The following is a 25,035-nucleotide window of genomic DNA, read 5'->3' on the forward strand; positions in this document are numbered from 1 at the left end:
GCCGTAAACTCTAGTGATCTGTTTTTACCATAAATTCGGCACCCCAAAGATAATGCTTATATGTTTGAAGGGCATGAATAATGACCAACAACTCTTTCTCATAAACCTGCAAATACAATTTCGCATGCTGCAAGCGGCGGCTTTCAAAAGCCACTGCATGTCCCTCTTGATTCAAAACAGCCCCTAAACAATCTCCACTCGTATCATACTCGACCACAAAAGGTTTATGCACATCTGGAATAATAAGAATTGGCCCTGAGATGATGGCATCCTTCAATTTTTGAAAAGTTATCTTTTTGGGATCGACCAACGGAATGCCACTTTCTTCTTTGTTAGATCATGTAACGACGAAGCCAAGAAAGCAAAGTGTCGAATAAATTGATGGTAATAAGAGCATAAACCAATAAAGCTCCTAACTTGATGCACATTCTGCAGTTCTGGCCAATCCTTGATAGCTTGAATCTTTGCGGGATCCATGCGTACTCCATCTTTGGAGACAATATGTCCCAAATAGTGAATTTCCGACAAGAAGAATTCACTCTTCTTTCCATTGATGAAAAGCTTATGTTTCCTCAGCTTTTCAAAAACAATGGCAAGGTGCTCTTTATGACAGCCTCACTCTTTGAAAAGATAACAATATCATCAAAGAAAGTTCCTGCGAACTTGCGGTGAGGTCTAAAAATTCTGTCCCATCATTCTATTGAAAGTGGCAGGGGCATTTGGAAGCCCAAATGGCACAACCAAATACTCATATAGTCCAAATGATGTTCGAAAAGCTGTTTTGTGCACATCTTGAGGTACCACTCGAATTTGATAGTAACCACTCTTAAGATCAATGCGAATGAAATTGAGCTGATTTGAATAATGGTACTGCTATCCCATCTTATTCGATTAGAGATGGGTTTCTAATGATGCAAAACCGTATTTGTGTAGTGTGTGAATTATGCCAAAAGGTTATGGAAGAGTGTCATGCTCCGCCATATGCTGGTCATCATGGTATTCTGGCTACTACATAGGCTTTTGAAAGGTATTTCGGCTAGCTCTACATAGGAATATTGAAGCTTATGTGCGAGAGTGCATAGTGTGTCAGAAAGTCAAGTTTGACAGACACAAGACACTTGGTTTGCTTCAGCCCTTACCCATTCCACAAGAACCATGGGAAAGCATTGCTATGGATTTCATTATGGATTTGCCGAAATCGGCACATGGAAATGATGCTATATGGACTGTTATAGATCGTTTTAGCAAACACACATGCTTTATTCCTATGCTGAGGAAAACAATAAAGCCAGAGCACATGGCAAAGTTGTTTTTGGCTCAGTTTTTCAAACATCATGGCATGCCTAAATCTATTGTGGGGGATAGAGATCCTCGGACTACCCGTTTATTTTGGCAAGCATTGTTCGATAATATGGGCACAAAGCTGAGTTTTTCATCAACCTATCCTCCGCAAACGGATGGTCAGAGTGAAATTGCAAATTCAACTGTACTTGACTTGCTCAAGTGTTATGTATCTGAGCAGAAGTCAGATTGGGAAAAGTATTTACCATTGGTTGAGTTTGCATACAATAACACGGTGCATTCTTCAACAAATAAGGCTCCGTTTGAGATAGTCTATGGCAAGGTGGTGCTTCCACCTATCTTACAAACAAAAGATGAAATCTTTGCAGCTTCTGCAGATGAGTATGTCTGGGATTTGGATGTTATGTTTGCACTAGTTCGGATAGCCATAGAAAGATCTCAAGCTAAGCAGAAAAAGGCAGTTGACAAGCACAGGCAAGAGGTTATTTTCAAGGAAGGTGATTGGGTATTACTTAAGTTCGAGAAAGCACGTCTTTGGAAGTGGCCAGGCAAGGAAGGCAAGTTTCCTAATCTTTCAAACAGGTATCATGGGCCATTCCATATCTTGTAGAAGATAAACAAAGTGGCTTATAGATTTGTATTGCCCGATCACTGGAAAATAAATAATGTGTTTTATGTCAATTAGGCACCCCCTTCGAGACCAAAAAAGCACACGTGTGGGCTATATTCAACAGGGAAGCCCTATTATGGGAGAAAAACTCCAGTTTTGGGGTAGGCGCTTGCTTTGTGGGGTGGCTAAGGGCTGGTCGACCTGTTGGAGAGTAGATTTGGTGGATTTTGTCGCGTGAAATGTCATCCAAGTGGAAGACAGTGGCTGTCCAATCATCATGCAGGCTTCTATTAATGTTTGCAAGTTGTAAATAGCCACAAGAGAGGCTGGTATTCAAATTGTTGTAGTCTTTGATGAGCTAATAACAATCATATACAAAGGCTAGTCGACTGTCCGAGAGGCTAGAAGGCTCGTCTTTTTTGTTTTAGGATTTCTGAGGGCTGGTTGACTATTGTAACAGCCTTAAAAGGCTAGTCGACCTACTCTGTGAACCTAACAGGTGAAAGAGAATGAAGAAGAGTTGTCCCGAGCTGATGCGGGAGTGCTATGGGCTGTCCATGGTTGTCTTGCATGTGCTTTATGCCGGGAATGCTCTTGGTTTCTAACGAGTGGTGTCCAACTCAGAGCTTGTGAATTGTTTTGATTTGTTTTCATATTGTATTGGAAGAAACAGGTGCAGCCATTGGTGAACCCTAGGCACCCACAAAGTTGTATTGGAAGGAGACTCCTTTTTGGTAATCTAACCATAAAGGGGGAGGGTCAGCCCATCTTCTGGCCCCTAGTGTGGTGTACAGTGTAGTGTTGTTATCATCTTTATATCTAGCATGCTTATGTGTTTATGATTGATAAGATTTCCGTGTTATAGCTGCCCTTCCGTTTACATATCTCAACACCAAATCTAGAGTGGAGTTAGAGACATGGCAAGGCTTTGAATGAAAAGGTTGCCAAGAAGGAAGAATGACAAATTTGGGAGTTTGAGAGGAGACAAAGGAATGATCATAGTCATCCAAGGTCAAAGGTTGGAATTCCATCATATCAAGTTTAGTGAGAGGGTATGAACCACTGGATGACTATGCACTGGCTCGTTGTGCGATCCACTATGTTGATGATTCCACTTTGCCGATGACCTGTGTGCGCAAGTGATCCAAGTATTAGGATCAATCAAACTATGTCAATGATCCATTGTGTAGGTGATCCAACAGTGCAAGTGATCCTAGAATTGAACCGATTAGCAACTTTGACAAGCACCGAAAGGCCTCTTTGTGGACCACGAACCAATTGGCCTAGCCAACCTAATAATAGAAAGGCGAGGCATATTATATTCACCTTTTGGGGCTCTTTGACACTTTTCATACTATATAGTTTACTGAAAATACAATGCTCTCTCTCCTCTCTCGTCTTTGTTGGTGACTTGCATCAAGGTTTCTATTCAGCTGCTTAGGGCTGAAAGAAGACACAGAATTTCAGCACATGTGACACCAATGGACCATATATGATCCACGTGATGCCACCTAAGTGTGGGAATATGGGACTTGAAACCGGGATCCCTTGATTGAGCCCGATGCATAACTTGCTACGCCAGCACTCCCACGAGAGAGAGAGAGAGAAAGAGAGAGAGAGAGAGAGAGATTGGAGCAGAGGCATTATTTAGACATCCTTAATATGCCATGAGGGGTAACAACATAATTCCTTTATGAAATTTCAGTATCAAGATATGGGACTCAAACCTGGGATCTTTCAATTTTGTGTGTGGATGTGTGTGTGTGTGTGAGAGAGAGAGAGAGAGAGGCATAAAAAAGTTCATTGACGAAAACAAGTGTAAACATCTTTATCAAATCTATGTTTCATTAGATCAAAACCCTAGGGACAAACCCCATTCTCTGTACAGGCTCTTTCATGAGCTGGGGGTCAGAAGAATGTCCTTGCTTTGATTGCAGGGAAGCAAGAAAGACCCCAAACCCCCAAAAATGTTCATACCATCGGAATTTGCTACTTTCTGTAGTGTTTGTTCTTTCATAATATTAACAAGTTTATGTAATGTTGTGTCACCCTTTGCAGACGTTTAAACCTTTTCCATACATCTCATTAACAATGTTTTAAGTTGATCAGTACGAGTATGTACACCTGCGCACATTACTTGAGGAGGGAGTCCCTGAAATCTATATACACTTTCAGCTCTTTCAAAGCATCACTAGCTGTCTTCTTGCACTGGTGCAAAAGCAACACATTGTCTTTATCCTGTTGCTGTGTACCACCCAGTGGTGCAGCAGTTTTGAGCAGCCTCACCACCAACCCTACAGCACCATCTTCTGAAATTTTACTTGAAAATCTCCCATAACCCAAAGAATCAGATTTCACTGACGTCAATCTTGGGCTTTCCATCCTGCCAAAAACAAAGTTGATTAATGTCCCAGTCAAATGCAGAATCTCACAAAGCCAAAGACAGGGCAAACATCGAGATCAAAGACACCCTGCCAAAAACATAGTTGATTAAGGTCCCAGTAAAAGGCAGAATCTCAACCACGCTAAAGCCAAAGACAAGGCAAACATTGAGATCAAAGACACCCTGATGATTCTCGGTAAAGCCAAACCACGCCCAGGTCTACACCCTAAAGCAAGTAGAAGAAGATGATCATTATATATCCAAGGCAGATGATTGCATGGACAGAGTTCCATGTAGACCTTGCTTACCTGTGCTGTTGCTTATCCACTGCAAAAGGGCATGCCAATTCCTCATCCTGTACAGCAGTAAAGTCACTGGACTTCATTGACACAGCACGAGGGTGGATAGTTGCACGACCCTCCCCGTCTCTTGTGGCCTGTAAACAAAAAAAATTTGTACATAATTCAGCTGAGTTAAAATTGGCAAGTTTAGCTTCACAGACACCTATCTAGTGCATCTTTCCACCAGCCTGTCTAACAATCCATGTACCCTACAGCCCAAAATCAATGCAGGGCTGAAATTTGCAACCCCGCCTTGAACTCCTGAATCGAAGGCCTACAAGGTACTTTGACCTCCAAGTTTTACCCATTGCTCAACAAAATGTATTTGAGGTGGTGTCACCGACCATGCAGGATTTTCTTAATAACTTGGCCTACGTGCCTACTTGCTGCATGGCAAAAAAGCTGTGTGTGAGAACTGTTTTTGGGCCTTGACATTGCCTGGATTTAATGCATGTCAAATGTCCACGGATTTTAAAAGGTTGAGTGAGAATCAAACATTATGGTCAAATCTATGCACTCCCAGGTTTTTTATGGGGTTTACAGGTGGTGAGTATGCACCAAGTCTATATTTTAATATTATTAATATGGGTTCTGACCTTGTAATGTTTAATCACCAAGGTGGTCAGGACCAAATGAGTACCAAGACATCAAAGCCCAAGACCTTAGAAAATCAATGTGGGCCAAATGATAGACAAAATTGCCAAGTGTGCCCGTGGGACATTTGTATGCAGGATGGAGAAAGTCGACCAACTTTGTGGAACAAAAGGGGCTCACAATTTTTCCCCAGAGATCCAACAGGCTGTAAGGCCCTGCACCCGCCCCGTTTGGGCCCATTTATGGCCGCTTCTGCCCTCTACAGCCTGCTCTAGGCAAGTATCTGTGGTACAGACCACTTTTGCTTTTTCAGGCTACTGTACCAGCTGCACCAAAGCTGTACCAGCTGAAGTTACCCCTGTACAATGCTGCCAACATGTTGTACCTACTGCCAACTTGCTGTACTATGCGACCAAACCATCTGAACTTGCTATTGTGTAGAGTGTACCTACTGCTGTACCATTTGTACTTGCTGCTGAACCACCTGTAACCTGCTCCTGTACCGTGTGTACCTGCTGTTGTATCTGCTGTACCAGGCTGTATTCTTGCTGCCCAGGATCTGTTGGTGCCTTATGGCCACCTGCTGTTGGCACCTATTTATGTTGATGAGCACCTTGTATTTGCTTGTTTATGGTATCCTACATGTTAGTGGACACCCTATATCTGCTGTCCAATGTCTCTGGGAACTTTATAGCTGCATTCCGCACCAAGTTCCAAAATGGCTGGACACCATGAACCTGCTAAGTGGTTAGCCTGGGAGGGGCCCAGCTGATTGTTGCTGAATCTCTAGTCTCGGCAGGTAGTTGGCCTAGCTGGAGATGACAAATTGTTGGGTGATCTTTGAAGATTTCGGAACCGGCCGGGTAGTTTCACCAGCAAGCGGTTCTTGTTTTGAAGGCCTGCTTGGAGGTTTCACCAGCAGAGAAGCAGTGCTTGAAGGCCTGTTTGGTAATTGACCCGCAGAGGGATCTTCATAAAGCTGTTTGAAACTTGTTCCCTGTATGGAAATTGTTACCTTGAAAATCGGCTTCCAGGTGAAGTTGTTCCCTAGAACCCCAAAGCTTTGTATCGGACAAAATTCCTTAGGTTAATAAAAGACTAGGGCTGGCCTCTAGTGTGGCATACTACGCACAGATTCACAGCATGCATACACAATCTTGCATCTGTCTAGTTTTGCATTGTGTCATTAATTAAGTGAATAATTAAGTCACGTGGGGATCCGTGTGCCCGTTAAAGGTGACCTTCTTTTGAAATATATACCTAGATGAATCCAGTAACATGCCCAAATTCACCTTATTAGAATGTGCAATCTATAACCTCATGGTAGTCATCCACAAGACAATAAACCATCAACTCCATCATGCATAGTATGGACTCAATACTACGACATCCCCACTAATGTCATCAGTGCCCAATAGTGGGTGTAGAACTTGGTATCAATATATGCTCCCCCACACACACACCCCGCGCACACACACACACACAAGAGCATACATTCATACAAAGGTCTGTGTACTGAGTTTCTGTCAGAGCTCTAGAGATACAGGGCAGACTCAGCCATAATGAAGCCTAGCACTAAGGATCATAACAAATAGAAAGAATTACTACAAGTTACAACAAAAGGTAGTTGATAGGGCATATGCAAAGATAGAAAGAATTAACACAATATCAACTGGCTGCAACTTGCATGAAAAAGATATACCTAGATGAATCTAGGAACATGCCCGAATTCACCTTATTAGAATATAACCTCATGATAGTCATCCACAAGACAATAAACCGTCAACTCCATCATGCATAGTATACTACGACATCCCCATGTCGTCGTCATCAGCGCCCAATTGCGGGTGTAGAACTTGGTATCAATATATGCTCCCCCACGCACACGCACACACACATAAGAGCATACATTCATACCTTCTTTTGAAACCCAATTTTCAAGGATGGGTTTCTTTCGAAGGTTATAATGGGCTTTGAAGCCCACTGCAGCCTTCAAATTTCAGCACTCACTGCATACACTACCTTGCTGACGTTCCCACGTTCCTCAAAGGACACTGCATTTAAAGAAGTACGCTACACAAAACTACATGTTATTAGGAGGGACTAGAGACCAATCTGTGGTTAGATAAAGAGCTTGAATGATGAAAATTAGGTGCTATTCAGGCATCTCTATGGTAGAACATCCTATGCATTAGAGAGATGCAGTGGCTTTGCTGGCACGACCTAGTCACTCCCCTCTCCTCAAAAAACATACATACGAATTTAGGTGGTGTGGGTGTGGGTGTGGGTGTGCACGCACCTCTGTGTGTGTGTGTGAGAGAGGGGGGGAGAGAGAGATGCACATGCATGCCATTGCCATTACTACTACCAAACCCACTAAGCAACACCTCAAACCTTCATGTCTTGATAAGGGGCTTGTTGCAACATTCTCACATGGAAAGACACACATTAAAAAACATAGAAAAAGTGTCAAGAAGGTACCACTTGCTTCTTTGATGTTTGTTCTTGTTGCATTTTTTGTGATTCAATCAAAGAAGACCTTTGAGCTGATGGCCGAGACGAAGGCAAACGCAAATCTCTCTCATTTGAAAACTGCTTCAACCGAATTGTGGCTGCACTGCCAACATAGTCTGCAATAATCTGGGGAAAAAGTGGAGTGGTTTCATGAGCTGCAGTAGGAACTGCTGACCGATATGCAACTGATACACACATGCGTCCACCATGACTCTCAATTGGAGTGAAGCAATGGTAGATCATGTCCTTCTTGATACTCTCTGGGAGTGGGGGAGGTGATGCCAATATTCTATAAGACAGAGAAAACTTGCACCTGCGTGAGGCACATAGGAGCCTGAACAAGCTCTGTGCTGGCAACAGCCGTGCTGTGCAATACAAAGACCGCAAAAATATCACTGTCCTCTTGTACACTGCCGGCAACTCTAAGACCTGCAAAGTTTCAGCTTTGCCTGCAGCTCTCTCTCTCTCCCCATGATCACTTGAAGCACCACCGATTGGTTTGTGACCATAAGTGGCCCTCTGCTCCTGGCTGCTGATTCCAGATGTTCCCTTGCGCTCCTGTAATTCAGTTGTTCTTTTTGCTTTTTCTGACCTCTCCACCCTGGGTCCTGAGAACTGGACAATCCATCTTTCCAATACAATTGGCCGCTCTGAACAAGACGATGTTGAGGCTGTGCCTGGACGCCCACATGCAAAAAGACCTTGCCCACGTTTCTGCCCCGGAGCCTCGATTGGTCTGTTTTTCCTGGGCTGTGAAAACAAGACATCAATGACCATTGGCTCTCGTACACCTCTACACCATGGCTCCATTTTCTCTATAACTGGACCAAATTTCCCGAGAACCAGGTTAAACCACGAGCCTTTGGCCCCAGGCACAAGGGCTAAAGCAGAACTTTCTCCATCGTGAGAAGACGAGGACAAAAATGCAGGTATTCTGGATTCTAGAATCACTTGCATGCATCTTGCATAGAACTTTGTGATTATCTGGTTTAACTGAGCATCTTCAGAAAATGACATGCTCAATCCTCTCAATTCTCCTTGGTCAGCTTAATTTCCCTGTCCCACTATTCTCCCTGTCTATGTAAAATAGCAAACTAACCTGCTTGATCACAGAAACTTTTGCAAAAAATAAGGAATTGTAGCCCTCAGACTTCGGATAAGCTCGAACTAAACCTTTGAGAAAATACAGACTACGGGCATTGTTGCTGCAACTGGGAATCTTGCCATGTTTTGACAAAACTGTGCAACGTCGTTTGCAAATACCTAGCAGATAAAACATCCTTGTTGCCTTCAGTATGTGGGTCCATGCCTTAAGTATGAAGTGGTGCTGCAAGAGGCAAGCACAATATCCCATCTTGACACATCTTTCTAGAGTAAATTCTCATCTTGGCACATCTTTCTATGCTCTGTCTGGTTCATCTGGAAAAAAGAAAAACATTGGGTGGTAAATCAGGATTACAAAAAAGCAAATCTTTTTAATGACTTAACGAGCATGCTATCACACATACACATCAATTTCAATACAAGTGGAAAGACATTACAAGGATGTTATTACATGTCTGCACACACATCCATGACAAGGATGCTATCACATGTATGCATACACATCAGCTCGAAAAACAACTGCTATCACATGTGTGCATACACATCAGCTTCAATGAAGACAATGATGATATCACACACATCAACTTCAACACAGGCGAAACACTGCAAGGATGCTATCACTTCAATGTGGGGGGGGGGGGGGGAGGGGGGGACCTTAGCTTGAGATAATTGTAGGTTATTACTCAATTAAGCCTTGCTTAATCACCCAAAATGGGTTGATTTATCTAGATTGGGGGGGTGGAGGGGGGGACATTACAAGGATGCTATCCACATATATGCATACACAGCCTCTCCAACTCATGCGGAAAAACATTCACAAAAAGGAAAAAAGGAACACATCACATGTAAGCATCTCCGGAGGTGGATTACAAGGATGCTATGCACCTTCATATGTATACATACACATTGAAGGCGGAAAGACAATTCAAAGGTGCTGTCAGTGTATGAAAACCATATTATTGATAGGTTAAGGTCATGAAGAAAAGCCTCAAGATTATGAAGAAAAAGCAGACTTCCTAGCCGATGAGCAGGCATAATCATGGGCTTTTTAGAAAGCAGATTTTCAAAATTCTCGAGGAAAAAGCAAATGATTCCAGTTTAAGTTCGCTTACTGTTGTGGCATTTTGAGGCAAGAGACCCTGAAAATAAAGCTATGGCAGCAGCAGGTTGGGTTTGAGAAAACCCTAAAAAGCAACAGGTGGTCTGGGAAACCCTAAAAATTGTCCAATGAAGCTGTGAATGGCCCTCGCGAGAGAGGCCCCCCAGAAGGGAGGGGCTGTGTGAGAAACCCTAGAAGAAGAACTATCTGAGAAACCCTAGCAGGAGGGCTTGTGTGAGAAACTCTGCAGCTTCTGTCCCGGTCGCCAAGAAAACCTGAAAGGGCAAGAGCAATCGGACTATATATACCTTCACGCAACCCAGCCCCCGCCTGTATTCCTTTTTTTAACAATTGTTCATCGTGCCATTGATATTTATTACCTCTTCACGTGTTAAATTTGTACAATTTCATGATCTCTCTGTTCTTTTTTTAACCTTGGCTTGAAAGTAGAAAGTACACATGTTATCACCCCACAGAGTGCCGTTGCTCGCACACGAGATGCTGGTGCATTAACACGTGATCGGCATGATCTCTCTCTTTATGTATGATATTTCTTTATATATATATACATGTTTTTGCCATCGCTTGCACAGGGGAAATTTGAACCCACAACCCGGGGACTTTCAAACCCATTCTAACCGCTTCACTAATACGCGATCACCATGATCTCTATTTTCACACATACATACACATAAACAAATATTTTCATATCTCCCTCTCTATATATGTAATATTTCTGTATCTATGTATATGTTTATGTATGTCATGTGTGTGTGTACACACACATATATACATGCATACATATGTATGGAAGGTGGCACCTAGCTAGTAGTTTCACATGGTCTTCTTACACATCCAGTAGGCTTTCTTGGAAACTTATGCTCATTATAATAACTAGTGGGCAACTCGTGCTTTGCACGTCTTTTGAGACTCCAAATTAAAATTCTCCTCAAACCTTCTCCTTCCCTTCCCGAACCTCCAAATTCTTACCACGTGGAAGCTTTGTGAAACTCTTCCTTAAGATAATATAGAATAGATAAACCTCCTTCTCCCCTTCCTGTACCTCTAAATTCTTGCCACATGGAAACTTTGTGAAACTCTTCCTTAAGATGATCTTTACATTAAAAGAAATATAGAGTTTCAATGACTTAATGTTATATGCACATTATGTGTGCATATACTAGGAGGCTAACCCACATTAGGCTCGTGAGCATGGGAGCATGGGAACAAGCTCTAGTGGAGCATGGGTTAAGACTGACCTTAAGGGTTAAGATTAGGGTTAGGCATCCAAGGGTCATACATGGGAGATGGAGAGTCAAGAGTCACTTGAGGGCCCTCCTATATAATAGGGACATGGGGCACACTCAAGGGAAGGCTTAGGTTATTGTCTCTTGATGTTATCTTGAGGCTAGGTTATGTTATGTTCTCTTGTGCAGAGGATCATAACTACTCACCTACCATTTCACACTATAGCTACATGCTGCTAGATTGGAGTTATACCTCTAAAGGTATCATGTACTTCATTATAATTCATGTGTGCATCCCTTGGGCTCTAGGGTGGTCGGGTGGATGAGTTTATGCCTGATTTATGCATGTTTATGTATAACAATTATCTAGAGAGATCTTAGAGTTTTAACAGTGGTATCAAAGGCTTGGGCTATGGTCTCTTGATGTTATCTTGAGGCTAGGTTATGTTATGTTCTCTTGTGTAGAGGATCATAGCTACTCACCTACCATTTCACACTATAGCTACATGCTGCTAGATTGGAGTTATACCTCTTGATGGTATGGGACATCAAGGTAAAGGTCTCATGTACTTCATTATAATTCATGTGTGCATCCCTTGGGCTCGAGGGTGGTCGAGTGGATGAGTTTATGTCTGATTTATGCATGTTTATGCATAACAATTATCTAGAGAGATCTTAGGGTTTTAACAGTGGTATCAAAGCAATCTCTAGTTAATTGTTGTTATTTTTTCTTTCTTATTGTAATTTTTGGCATTTTTTAAAGTAAATTTTAATATTTACTAAATAAAAATATTATTTTGTTGATTTGTGTTGATGATTTGCACGTGGATTGTCGATATGGCGGTTGAAACGCGTATTTCTTCTATTCAATGGATGAATCGACGTTGCGGGGGAATTCCGTGAGTTTAATGCTATTTTTGTGGTTTAAAATAAGTATTAATGGAAATTTTTACCAAAATACCACATATTTTATTGTGGTTATTTTTTGTAGAATGAATTTCTTGATTTTCTATATTTTTTAGGAATTTTTTCCTAATTTTTTAGAATTTTTTTGAGCATTTTTATGGTTAAAAATGTATTTTTTTACATCTTTGCGGGTTTTTCCGCGTGTATGCTATCAATTTTTTGCCGATTTTTTGCTGAAATGTAGTAGGGGGCAGCATGTTGATGCATGCAATGCTCTCCCATGTGCGTGGGACCCTCTTTACCTCTCAATTCTGATTTTTTCTTCTTTTTCCTCTCCCGCGCGTGTGAACGCCTCTTAATAGACACAATTTGATTAAATGTTAATCATTATTAAATTTTAATTCTGATTAAGGTATTTTAATTAACAGAGAGAAGGGGGTGGAGAAAGAGAGAAGGAATGGAGAAGAAGGAGAGGAGAGAGGACTCTCCTCTCTAGCTTCAATCGCAAACACGCAAGGAGGGGGTTCGCTGCAGGCGGGTGGAAAAAAAACGCCACCCCCCTAAAAAAATCAATTTATAAGCTTTAAAAGCTTATTAAGGTTTTGGTTTTTTTTCTTTTTTTTAAGAGTTTTTTTTACTTAAAAAAACTTTGGGGCCTACTTACGGGATCATGTTATAGTCAAATATAGTCCTAGTCAAATTTTATGGTCGATTGGTTGGTATGGACCATATATCCATGTCAACCTTGGACACTATATATAGAGTAGTTTGACAGCCTTTGTTTATCATTAAGTTGATTGTGTTCAAGCACTCTTGTAAAAGCAAGACATTCTGTCTCGATTGGCATCAAAGCTCCTTACCCGGAGCACACAAGTGGGTGGATAGCCACACCATAACCAATGCATTAGAAACAAACCTAATCCTCTTTTCTCACAATTGGTATCAAAGTTTGATTACTTATGCTAAGAGGCCCTCATTACTCTACTAAGCATAATTAGGCCATCATTAGTGTAAATGTAATTTTTAATTTTCTGGTAGCATCATCTTCCCATATATCACTTAATTCTCCCTCCAGAAGCCATCTTTTCATAAGCTTTCACTTGGGCAAATTGTACAACATCCAAGTGTTGCTTGTTATTAGGATCAATCGACCTGAAACGTGTAGCATACATACGGCATTACTCAATTAACAAGTGCTGCATTTTTGGGAGAAAATCTTGATTTCGATGTCTCTGGTTTAAATCGGCTTAATTACTATAAGCCCTGGGGGTTTTGACATATGGTACCATCTGATTCTGCTAGAAAAGGACGCCACAATGCCAACACCCAATTTTAGAGCTAGGTACATTTTGGTACTCACTAATTACATTGATATAAGGTAGGTTTGTGGTGCTTTAACAGAAGTCAAGTCATTGGGAAAGCTTGCTCTAACTTCATTTTGAGTAAAATACTTGTCATGTTCAAGGATTGAATGCTCTAAGGTAGATCTATCTTATGGAAATAAGAAGGTGTGGGAAGAAGCACTAGTGTCACTCATAATGCCTACATCATGTGAATCTTCAAATGTGAAATATCTCAAAAGCAACAAGAAAACTAAGCACACATTGACAAGTTTCATGGTGGAAAAGGCCTGGCAAACTAAGGTTAAGTTTATCTTAATGAAGAAAGCGTTATGGAACATTACCAATTGGAAAGAAAAAAAACCTATAGCAAGAGGCAATGAAGGGGATCGGAGTGCTAGAAATGAAAATGCATTTGCTATCATAGCCCTAGGTCTAAGTGATATTAGAGAGAGAAAAAGTGCAACAAAGGCAAGGGATACTCCTGATAGAACCTTTGGAGCTAAATGAAAGCATTCAAAGGTTGGTCTCAAAATTTTGTTCTTTGAACTGAAAATGAAGCCAAATGAGAACATATCAATTACATGAAGAGCCTTATGGCTCAACTAGTTATAGTTGGTGAACTAGTAGAAGAAGCATATGATGGCTCTACCTTGAATAGCATGCCAAATGAAGAATATGGTCACCTTGTTTCCACATTATAGAACTTACCACGTGAACCAAAGCTTGAAGAAGTAGAAGTGTCACGGTTTGTCCATCCATCCTTCTGTGGGTAATTGGGGACACCTAATTACCACTATGTTTGAAGCATGGCACTTGGGTGATTCTAAATATTCCATGTGTAGGACATGAAATTAGGGATAGCTGGAACTAAGTGTTGGATTTATTACTTATGTGTTGTTATGGACTTGTAGTGCGTTTGAATGGGCAACCTTGTAGGTTGGTGAGATTGACGGGCCTTGTGCTCGTAAGCTGGATTGGCTGGGACGTGATGGCGGCGGTAATATGGTGCGAGCTATTACCGGGATAGTTCTCATTTTGATATTTTTGCCGTAGTGCCTACTACGAGATTTTGTATTGTTATTGGCCATCCCATTTTGATGTATTCGGGCGTGGACCTATTGAGTGCCCACTTTTGTTATATTGGGCGTGGACTTATTTATTTGCACGTGAATTAACCCTTGGGGTTCTTTTTGTAATTATCCTTTAGTGGTTGATAGGAATACTTTACCTAAGCTTGTGTTAAAAGCAACCCCCATTTTTGTAATAAAGGGCAAGCCCATGCATAAGCGTGCATCTATTTTTGGCTTATGGGCTATTTTTTATTAATAAATCATAAATACTCAAGAAGTGGAAGGAAGCCGACACTTCTTGAGGGGGGATAGATTGCACCCAATGATTCTCTCTTGTGTTTTTATGCTATGTTATGCTTTTAAGATTATTTATTAATTTTTCGGTTATGGTAATTTGATTGAAGTGATGAACCAGTTGGTATTTCGTTGGACAGTGTGTCTCCCCATGATCCTAATGGTTTCAATGGTATCAGAGCAAAGGGGGGAGAGAAGGTGAAAAATATTGAGAAAAAAAATCAAAGTGAGGATGGCTTGCAAAAGAAAAAGAGAAGGTACATGCATCTTTTTGGTTTCTGTGAAAGAAGAAAAATTCAGAAAATTCAAGGGGATTGGAGGCTTGGTTGAAGGTCTTCTTCAAGGTCACATCAAGCATATAACCAAGGGGTAAAGGCTTTATCCAAAGTCTTGGTTAAGGCATAGCACAAAGCTTAAGCAAAGCTTAAAGCTTAGCTTAAACAAAGCTTAAGCTTATTATCTACACGGCTGAGCGATTCTCGCCCGTCATGATTTTCAGGATGGCCTGAAAATCACGAAACGGCGCTCTTCTCTTGGGAGATTGGCTCACAATTCTACAACCGGTTCAAAGATATGTTATGTTAGATGCATCCAATGTGTTCTCTTGCATAATTCTTGTACCCTGTCTTAGGGGTTTTGTGGAAGATCCAAGAATTTGAATTTGCAGCAATGGAGGAAGCTCTGCAAAAATCAAGGGTGGAGAAAAATTACATCCTTGCTTTACTCAAAAAAGTCTAAAAACATAAGAGGAGATTCATACACAAAGCTTCTTCAAGCCAAAACTTCATCAAAATCCGAATTTGGCCCGGCTTCAAACTGGAAATATTTTCAGTTTCTTATTCTAGTTCGGCTCAGAAAATTACAGCAATTCAAAGTTGCAAAATTTTCAAATTTGGTTGTTTTATGCCTTCCCGAAGCTTAAATTCACTCTCGATTCTCAATATTTTTTCTGCCGGACGACCTTCCGACGCTTTGAGAGACTACTTCAAGCACTTTGGTGATTGCGTTGTGGATGGCCACACTGCTCTTCTAATTCCCACGGGATTCAAGATCTTCAAAATCATTACCACAAGCGAAAAATCATATAAGTACTTCTAACTTTTTCCTACCTTTTATTATTATTATTTTAGCATTCATGGCTGATCTACCTACACTTCCGTCTATTCAAGAGCAACTCATAGCTTTGCAAGCACAATTGGTCAATGAACGCACTCATAAACTCGCATTAGAAGACTAACTGAAATCACGTAAAAGACATAAGCATGACATCGAAGGCGATAGTGATGAAGATTCTATTCTTCGAACCGTGAAAGCAACTTTAGATGCTTAAATGGCTCTGAAAGAATCTCACATTAGTCGCAAGGCTTTTTGATTTCAGAATTTTGATGGAAAGAAGGACACACGCACTCTTTTGGCTTGGCTTAGTCAATTCGATGACTATTTTTCAGGAGAGAAATTTTTCGAGAAAGACAAGGTCAAGTGTGCTGCGAATCATCTGATTCAAAATGCTACTTTATGGTGGAATGCTACCAAGAATGGGCGGCATAAACATCATACTGGGGAGGATTTCTCAGCACAAAATTAAGAGACATTTTCTACCTCTTTTCTACCTCCTCAATACAAGGCTAAAGCCCGACAGCATTGGGACACTCTTAGACAATAAAAAGGAGAGGATGTCCAAACCTATATTGAAAAATTTTGGAATGCTCTCATTCAAATGCAATCTATAGAAAAAGTACATGAAAGCATCTTAAAAGGAAGTTCATCTCAGGGTTGGACTCAAAAATTAGAGCGGAGGTTAATATGTTTCGTCCTCACACTCTTGCCTCTGCTAAATCTCTTGCTCCAAATTGTGAAAAGAAAAATGGTGTGCCCAAGTTCCAACAAGAGAATCGTACTTCTAAATTCTCCAAAGATTCGACATCTTCTAGTGGTTTTGACAAGCATTCTTCATTCAAATGACCTTTTATAACAAGGATCAAGATCAAAGAAGCCAGCAATTCAACAATAACAACAAAGCAAAGATTGGCAACAATAGTAATGGAGCGAGTGGAGAACCAAAGAAGACATATGTTCCAGATTCATTGACTAGAGATGAAAAAGCAAGCAATGTTCAATGTTACACTTACCCATCAGAGGGGACACTATGCTAATAAGTGTCCAAATGACAAGAAGAAGAAGAAGAAGAAGAAGCCAATTGTACAACTTAACATGGTGGATGGAGATGAAGACACTGGCAATGGAGACGATGATGATGCTTACCGACGACGAGTACGAGCCAGAGTCTGATGGTAACGAGTTCAATGGTAAATCTGATCAAGAAGGTACTTCTAACCTTGATCTTCATTCTTATTCACCACATACTTTACTTAAAATGAAGGAAAGATTTCAAGATAAGGAAATCACAATCTTGCATGATGATGGTAGTACACACGATTTTATTTTTGAACGTCTTGCACATGCTCTTCATCTTGACATGATTCCTTCTCGTTTTAAAGTAAAGGCTGCTTTTCAAAACCAAAAGTATAATTGCACTAAGAAAGTAAAGAATCTACTAAGAAAGTAAAGAATCTTTCTTTTTCTATTGCACAATTTTTGGATCAACGTATTGTCTTAGTAGCACCTTTGCATGGTATTGACATGATTTTGGGAATGCCTTTTCGACATGAGTACACACTACATATTGATTATGCAAAGCACACAATGTCTTTAATATATCATGGTAAAAATGTTTGTTTGCAAGGAATTTCTAAGGGTAAGGATCAACCACTTTTGAGCTATACTCAGGCAAAAAGGGCTTTGAGGAAGAGAGAGAAAACTTTTTTAATTTTGGTTAACCAGCTTAGTGCTCAAGAACCACCTCCTTGGGATACATCCCATGACTCTTTCATTTCTAAATTTTCTGACTGTTTTCTCAATGAGTTACCTCCTAGACTCCCTAGATCACGTCTTGAAGATCATCACATAGACATTAGTCCTGGTAGTGCACCGCCTTGTAGAGTACCTTATAGAGATAAACCTCTTGAGCAAAGAGAAATTTAGACTCAAATCGAGGAATTGCTTTCTCGGGGACTTATTAGACCAAGTAGTTCACCATATGGAGCACCAGATTTAGACACAAATTTAGCTACATCATTTTTCATTTTAGAGCAGGACGAAATTTCCTACTCTCGAAAGCAATAGGATGACCATCTTGCATTAATACAACACCAATGCCCTTACCACTAGCATCGGTTACAACCACAAAGAAAAGACGTGAAAAATCAGGTAATTGTAACACAGGTGCATGAGTAAGTGCATATTTTAATGCAAGAAAAGATTTCTCTTGAAGTTCAGTCCATTCACAAGGTTTGGTTTTCTTGAGAAGTTCAGTGAGATAGTGCACCTTATATGTAAAATTATGGACAAATTTGCGATAATAGCTACACAACCCTAGAAAAGATCGTAATTCATGAAGGTTCTTGGGAGGTGGCCATGTCGAAATAGTTTCTATTTTCTTGGGATCAACATGGATGCCTTTAGCAAAAACTATGTCCCAAATACTCAATCTCACTCTAGAAGAAACTACTCTTTTCGGGATTAATGTAAAGTTCATTTTCCTTGATCAAATTAAATACAATTTTCAAGTGTTTTTTGTGCTCTTATTTAGATTTACTAAAAACTAAGATATCATCGAAAAAGACAACCACAAAGTTTTGATATTCAAGAAAGATCCTATTCATCATATGACTAAAAGTTGCAGGACCATTAGTAAGACTGAATGGCATCACTAAAAACTCAAAGTGACTAGTTTGAGTTCTGAAAGCAGTTTTATAGATATCTTGCTTGGCCATTCTTACTTGATGATATTCAGATTTTAGGTCAATTTTGATAAAGACGCTAGCTAAGTAGATCATCAACTCTAGGAATTGGAAATGTTTGTCAAAGTGAAAAGTTATAAGGATAAGAAACTTGGTTTACTCATACCACTTCCTATTCCTAACACTCCTTGGGAATAGATTTCTATGAATTTTATCACTCATTTTCCATTGACTATGAACCATAATGATATGATTTGGACCATTGTTGATAGGTTTAGCAAACAAGCATATTTTCTTCCTTGTAAAAAGACTCTTACTGCACATCAAACTGCACATTTGTTTGTTAAACACATTTTCACACATCATGGTTTACCACAAGTGATTATTTCTGATAGAGATTCTAAGTTTTATAGTATATCCATATTTTGTAAAGAATGCAAAAGGTAAAGGAGCAAGAAGAGAATTAAAGTAATAGCGGTAATTAGCCAAAGAGGAGAGTGTTGGGGGGAGATATCCCACAAATAAAGAGATAAGGACATCATTTTGAGGGTAAGGATCATTGGGTCATAGGAGGAACACATTGTGGGTGGGTTACTCATTGAGGGTAAGGATCATTCGGTCATAGGGTGAACACATTGTGGGTGGTTTACTCATTAAGGGTAAGGATCATTGGTTCATAGGGTGAACACATTATTATGGGTGGGTTAAAGGATAAATAAAGCTTATAAATTTTTAATTTATAAATATACTTCTTCAAATTTTGACTGCTATAATAAAGCTTATATACGTCTTCAAATTTCGACTACTATAATAAAGCTTATATACTTCTTCAAATTTTAACTACTATAATAAATCTTATATACTTCTTCAAATTTTGACTACTATAATAAAGCTTATATACTCTACTAATACTCTAACCCATGTGCTTCATTCTTACCATTATAATAAGGCTTATATACTCTACTTATGGTACCTACTCTAACCCATGTGCTTCATTCTTACCATTATAATAAGGCTTATATACTCTACTTATGGTACCTACTCTAACCCATGTGCTTCATTCTTACTATTACAAATATGTACTCATTTGTATGCTAATAATGTGCTATATGCAAATGTAAAATATGTGTGCTAATCTAAGCATATATAGAGATGTGATCTCCTACCCGTTTGCCATCGCAAACCTTGTGCCAGTGCATCTCAGTAGGATGTCCAAGGTGGCAAGGATATGCATCCAATTCTCGGAGTCTTCCGGCTCTGGAAGAGGTGCACATTCCTCACTATCCTTTTCATCATTGAGTGTCTTATGGCACGTTTAACACAGATGGACTACAGTAGATCGGGTTGTTGTGATTGAGTCCTCTACGAATGGTCTACCACTCATTTTGTGTACCTTCCACGTGCGTAGATTGATCTTTGCAGTTTGATCCTTTCTTCGAATATAAATGTGGTCGATATCCCAGTCGTGGATCATCTTGGATTCTCTCATAAATGGTTGTCCAAGGATGCAGTCTCATAAGAAACAGGCCAACGTCTAAAGTTCATCACCACAAAGGTGTGGCGGTAAGTGGTTCCAAGGATTTTTATCTTCAAATCCTTCAGTAGACCAATGGGTCTTGCTGTGGCTCCGTCAACGAGTTTGACCAGAAATGTGGTTTCATCCATGGTAGGTGCTCCCCATTTTTCCCAGCATTGTTTTGTAACAATGCTCACTCTTGCTCCCCCGTCCAGGATTGCTGTGACTTGGAGGCTATCGAAGGTTATCGTCGACAAAGCTGTATTTAATTCGTCTCCTTCGAAGTACTGTCCAAGCTTATTTACTTGGACTGTGGGGGTGCCAATTATTTCGTGGGGTATAACAAGTTCATCTTCCTCAGATTCATTAGAGATATATAGCTCCATGGATTCTTACATGCCTGCCCCTAGGTATCCCTCCATCTAGTCTTTTAGATCTTTCCATAAGCTTGGGCTACCTTGAAGCAAGGTGCTGATAGGGATCTGGATTTGACAGGAAAGGAAGGAAGAGAGACCAGTAATGTCTCTAAGGGCAGAGGTTGTTCTGTATAAGGAAGGTTAGTGTGGCTTAATCTTAAGCTCTTTTGTGTGTGGAATGTGGATAGGTATTTCTGTATCCATTCTCTTAAGCTCTTTTGTGTGTGGAATGTGGATAGGTATTTCTGTATCCATTCTCTTAAGGTCATCATCCTCCAGATCTTTGAGATATTCTGCTACATGGTCTCCCTGGTGGGGGGTAGCTGCTGGCAATGGGTTCTACTGCTCCTGTTGGTCTTTGTGGGGGTGCTAGCTTTGGGAGCTCTCTAGGATATACTTGAGCTTCATCAGTAGGTCTCACATTGGAAATCAACTGACAAGGCTCAAGGTAAGCGGTAGGAGGCTCGTCTTCTATTTGTGCCTGGCAATCCCTGACCAATGCTTGGGCTACCAGTAATCTTTCTTTATCCTCTATATGGGGTTACGATATTCAGCAAGCTTCTTCGGATGCTGGTTGCAGTTGGGAGGTGAGCTAACCTATTACCTCATGATTTGGTTAAGGACTAGCCTTGGTTTTTGGCTGTGTTTAGGGAGATTCAAGGGAGGACTTCACATGTCATTTGACATCTTCATCCTCAACCACATCTTGTACTTGAATTTCAGTTGAATTACTTCTTGTTGTACATAACATGCAGCTTAGTGTATTAGATCTTCCTCTTTTGATGACAAATAGGTTGATGCATGTGTTATCATGCCATCTTCCGAACCACTTTGGATAACTACACGGCAGTCTCCCTTGCCGATCTTTGCAGTTTTCTTCTTTGAGTGTCTAGTTGCTCGTGTTTGCTCAGGGACATTCTTTGAGGATAAGACCTTGGCTTGTCCTTGGTCTCGTGAGGTAGATACCACTACTATAGCATGAGCTGCGGCTCTCTATCTGTTTTGTAGTCGATTTACTTCGTTGAGAGGAACCGTGTGGATGAAGCCGTCTCTTACACTCAGCAGGTTAATTCTGGTGCTTGGATTAGCTTCACAAGCCTTCCCCGTTTCGGATCTTATCAAACAATATTTATACATATGGTCAATTCCACACCCAACGCACAAGGGAATTAATGCGGGAGTACCTATAGAGGTACTCGCCATCCCTTTTTTGATAGGACACAGCCACTCGGTGAGGCCCCGCACAATGATAGCACTACAGAGGTGGTCATTTTGCCATCGTATTCATGTCTCTAGGCCTTGACATTGGGGCGACTAAGTACATTGGGTACATTTGGTCTCCCTCCATAACATAGTGGCTTAGATTTTGAGAGTGTGGGCTTGTTGGCTCAAGGGTTTCATAATTAGGAACTTCTGGAATTTCCCCCTCGTCCCCTTCTTCAAAGATTTTTTATCAGGGTTAGCTAAGGAACTGGTGCAATTTGCAACGATGGGGGTTGACATGGGAGAACTGGGGGTGGTAAGGGAAGTTCAGGTACCCTAAGAATTCCTCTTTGGGCACTTCTTGGCTTGGTTGAGGTGCATTATGATGAGCTGGTGCTAGCAAAGCCAACAGTTGCCTTAGGTTGGCTGGCAAGGCCTGAGGTAGAGCACGGGCTTGAGCAGCCCTCTATTGATAGCAGTTTGTAACTTTGTGATTTCCCCATCTTTGATAATATATGCAGTAGAGATTGGGACGGGGTCGCAAATGTGGACACTTCATGCTAGTATGGTTCGCTCAACATATCAGGCACCATACAAGCTCCCTCTTTGGATAGAGATGAGGTTGGTCGACCCAATCCTGATCTTGGCCGGTTCTCCAATGTTGGGTCATCTGCTGCATTAATGCAGTGGCCAACATCTCAACTTGCTGCCCGCTTGTGGACTCTGTGCTCTTTCTATCAGATTTTGTACTGGTGGTCTTGAAAGAGGCTTCAGATGTTCCTTCATGAAGTTCTCGGGAACGTGCTCCCTTGAAATTGTCCTCAAAGTTCATAGCACTCTTACAGCATTGCTCGAAGGAGGTATGGGCCATGGCATATAATGAATTGTGCAAGGGTATGTCATCTAGACCTTCCATGAATCTCCCTATTAGTCTTTCATCAGAGAACTTGTCTTTGGCACTACGGTGAGAATGGAGATATCTGACTCTATTGATATAATCTCGGATGGTTTCACCATCCCTTTGTCTGACATTCTGCAACTGCTCCACCGGACTCCATCTGGTGCCTTGCCGAGAATATCCTACCTTCAAAGCCTCTTTCAAGGCTTCATCAAAGGTGGCCTTGTCCTCAGATTTCAAGGACCTAAACTAGTGGCTTACTTTACCATCGAGGGTGAGGCCGAAGGCACTCACCTTAACCTGATCTTCTACATGGCCAAAGGCTTCACAAATTTTATTAAACATCTCCAAATGTGAGATGGGATCTCTAGTCCCATCAAACTTAGTGATAAGCTTTGAGATGTTGGTGAGTTAGTTTCGCTCTAATCTGGGTGTAGGTGCAGGTTGCATTGGTGCTAGGGGCGTGATGCCTACAGTCACCCCCTCCCTATTTCCATGGCTACAGTCACCCCCTCCCTATTTCCATGGCTAATCTTAACATTTGTGAGGTTAGCCCTGCCATGGCTAGAGTGGATGTAGGTTGAGGAAAGGTTGGAGGAGGAGCGGGGCTAGGAAGATAATATACCATTGGAGGCCCTTGTCTCATGGGTGGGTTAGATTGTGCCCCTTGTGGTCCCATGTGGTATGCTATTGATATACAGGTGGACTGGGCTGATGTGAAGGGACTAGGTAGACCCTTTCTCTTTAGTATGATGTTTCTGGTCCTTGAGAAGATGGAACTGGCCCTAGGTTTTGTACATTTCTTTGGGCTTTGTAAGAATCAGCCACTCCTAAAACAAGCATGGCCCTCCAGACCGGTGGTTCATTCTAGGTCTGATGGCTTTCACTTTGCCCTACTTCCTCTCTGGGATCTAGAGACGGCACGGGCTCACTTTCTTATGGATGATCCATACCTCTCACTTTGGGTTGCGGTTCTTCCAATTGTGTGTTTCCCATGATAAAATTGCTGAGCCTCAAAGTAAGGCTTCTCTGTGAATGTGTAGGAGAGAGGTAGGAGCTTGCTCTTGGATAGGTGGTATGTCTATGCACTGAGGTTCAGGCTCTCCTATCTCAAGGTTAGGAGTTTCTCGTCCCGTACTGGGGTGGTCTTTGGTTACGCTAGTGCTGTCAAAGACGAGCACCGTTTGACTCCACATGGTATTGATGGGTTTAACCTTGTAAGAGAGGGAGCTTCGAACGAGTTCATGTCGTCAAATAGAGGGTTGTTTCGCACCAATTTACCCAAGTGGAGGTGTATGGAAATGTGGAACTACTATGTAGAACCCCCCTATGAAAAGTCTTTTTTTTGTGAGAATGGTATGGGCGTATGCTTTCTAAGGCTGAAGGGAATGAGCGTACGCTTCTCAAAGGGCGGATGGCACCGGCATTCGCTTTCTGAAGGAAACAAACGTGGCTTCACAAAGGAACGGGCATGCGGATTAAAATAGAGAAGGTATGGGCCTGGCAAATGAAGGGTACATGCGTGGCAAGACTGCTGCGGACGTACGCTTCAGGGAAAAACAATTGGTATGGGCGTTCGCTCTGGACAAGAGAATTGTATCCCAAAGAGGACGTTGTGAGGGTATCTTGATGAAGATTTCATTGTAGTGTAATAAACATATTTGTTTGTGAATAGGGGCCTACAACAACGAGTGGAAAAAGAAATTCCATTAATTAATTGAGCGTTATTAAGATTTGTGTTAGTAAGGTTTGACCTTACGTAATATTATTTTTTATTTATTAATTATTGCATTATTATTTCAAACGGTTGCAATTGTAATGCGCGATCTTCCTCTTCCCGATTGTATCCGTCTCCTCCTCCCTACGCAGGCACTTCCTCCCGGCTGTATGAATATTCAAGTGACTGGGTTTATTTTATGATTATGTCATGATCTTATTTTTTATATAAAAAGAGAGAGAAAAAGGATGAGATCAATGCAAATTAATAAGATATCATTGAGACAGTTGCAACGATGCTTATGTGCAAAATGTTGTACATAGCAATAAAGAATCGGCATTTTCTATATTGTGTGGATGAATAAGGTAGTGTTAAGTTTGTAGACTCGAGGATCTGTACGCAAAACATGAGTTAAGTGTACTATGTTGAGAATTGAGAAAGAAATACAAAGAGAGAGGGATGATAGAGAGAGGGAGCAAATAGAAGGAGAGAGAGAGAGAGAGAGAGAGAGAGAGAGAGAGCGAGTAAAGAGAATGATAGAGTGAGATAGAGAAGATAGAGAGAGTTAGCAAAGAGAGAGAAGGATAGAGAGATTGAGCAAAGAGAAGGAGAGAGAGAGAGAGAGAGAGAGAGAGAGAGAGAGCAAAGAGAAGGATAGAGAGAGAGGGGGGGAGGATA

General features: G+C 41.1%; 1 protein-coding gene across 2 annotated transcripts; it reads right to left on the reverse strand.

Moving 5' to 3' along the window:
- Positions 1–3,742: 3,742 nt before the first annotated feature.
- On the reverse strand, positions 3,743–10,297 carry LOC147603525 (autophagy-related protein 13a-like). 2 transcript variants are annotated; one of them, XR_015265620.1, is made up of 5 exons: positions 9,961–10,297; positions 7,712–9,163; positions 4,604–4,731; positions 4,434–4,521; positions 3,743–4,295 (listed from the first exon to the last, which is right to left on the reverse strand). XR_015265620.1 is itself a non-coding variant. In XM_086796584.1 (4 exons), exons 2-4 carry the CDS (start codon positions 8,759–8,761, stop codon positions 4,046–4,048), a joined length of 1,428 nt encoding a protein of 475 aa, XP_086652710.1. In that variant the 5' UTR covers positions 8,762–9,163; positions 9,961–10,282; the 3' UTR covers positions 3,743–4,045. The 2 variants fall into 2 exon arrangements, 1 of the variants encoding a protein (XP_086652710.1); XM_086796584.1 differs by lacking the exon at positions 4,434–4,521 and having other exon boundaries at positions 9,961–10,282.
- Positions 10,298–25,035: the final 14,738 nt, after the last annotated feature.

This window comes from Cibotium barometz, chromosome 64, assembly GCF_041138505.1.
Source record: "Cibotium barometz isolate CiBa-2024 chromosome 64, ASM4113850v1, whole genome shotgun sequence".
Classification (NCBI taxonomy): Eukaryota; Viridiplantae; Streptophyta; class Polypodiopsida; order Cyatheales; family Cibotiaceae; genus Cibotium; species Cibotium barometz.

What these genes read in the sequence shown, in the direction of transcription:
- LOC147603525 (XM_086796584.1), bottom strand. Translation starts at nt 8,761, where the DNA reads ATGTCATTTTCTGAAGATGCTCAGTTAAACCAGATAATCACAAAGTTC. An exon ending in AAACATCAAAGAAGCAAGTG is followed by an intron (nt 4,732 to 7,711) that starts GTACCTTCTTGA and finishes TTTTGTTTACAG; the next exon opens with GCCACAAGAGACGGGGAGGG. An exon ending in GTGGATAAGCAACAGCACAG is followed by an intron (nt 4,296 to 4,603) that starts GTAAGCAAGGTC and finishes TGTTTTTGGCAG; the next exon opens with GATGGAAAGCCCAAGATTGA.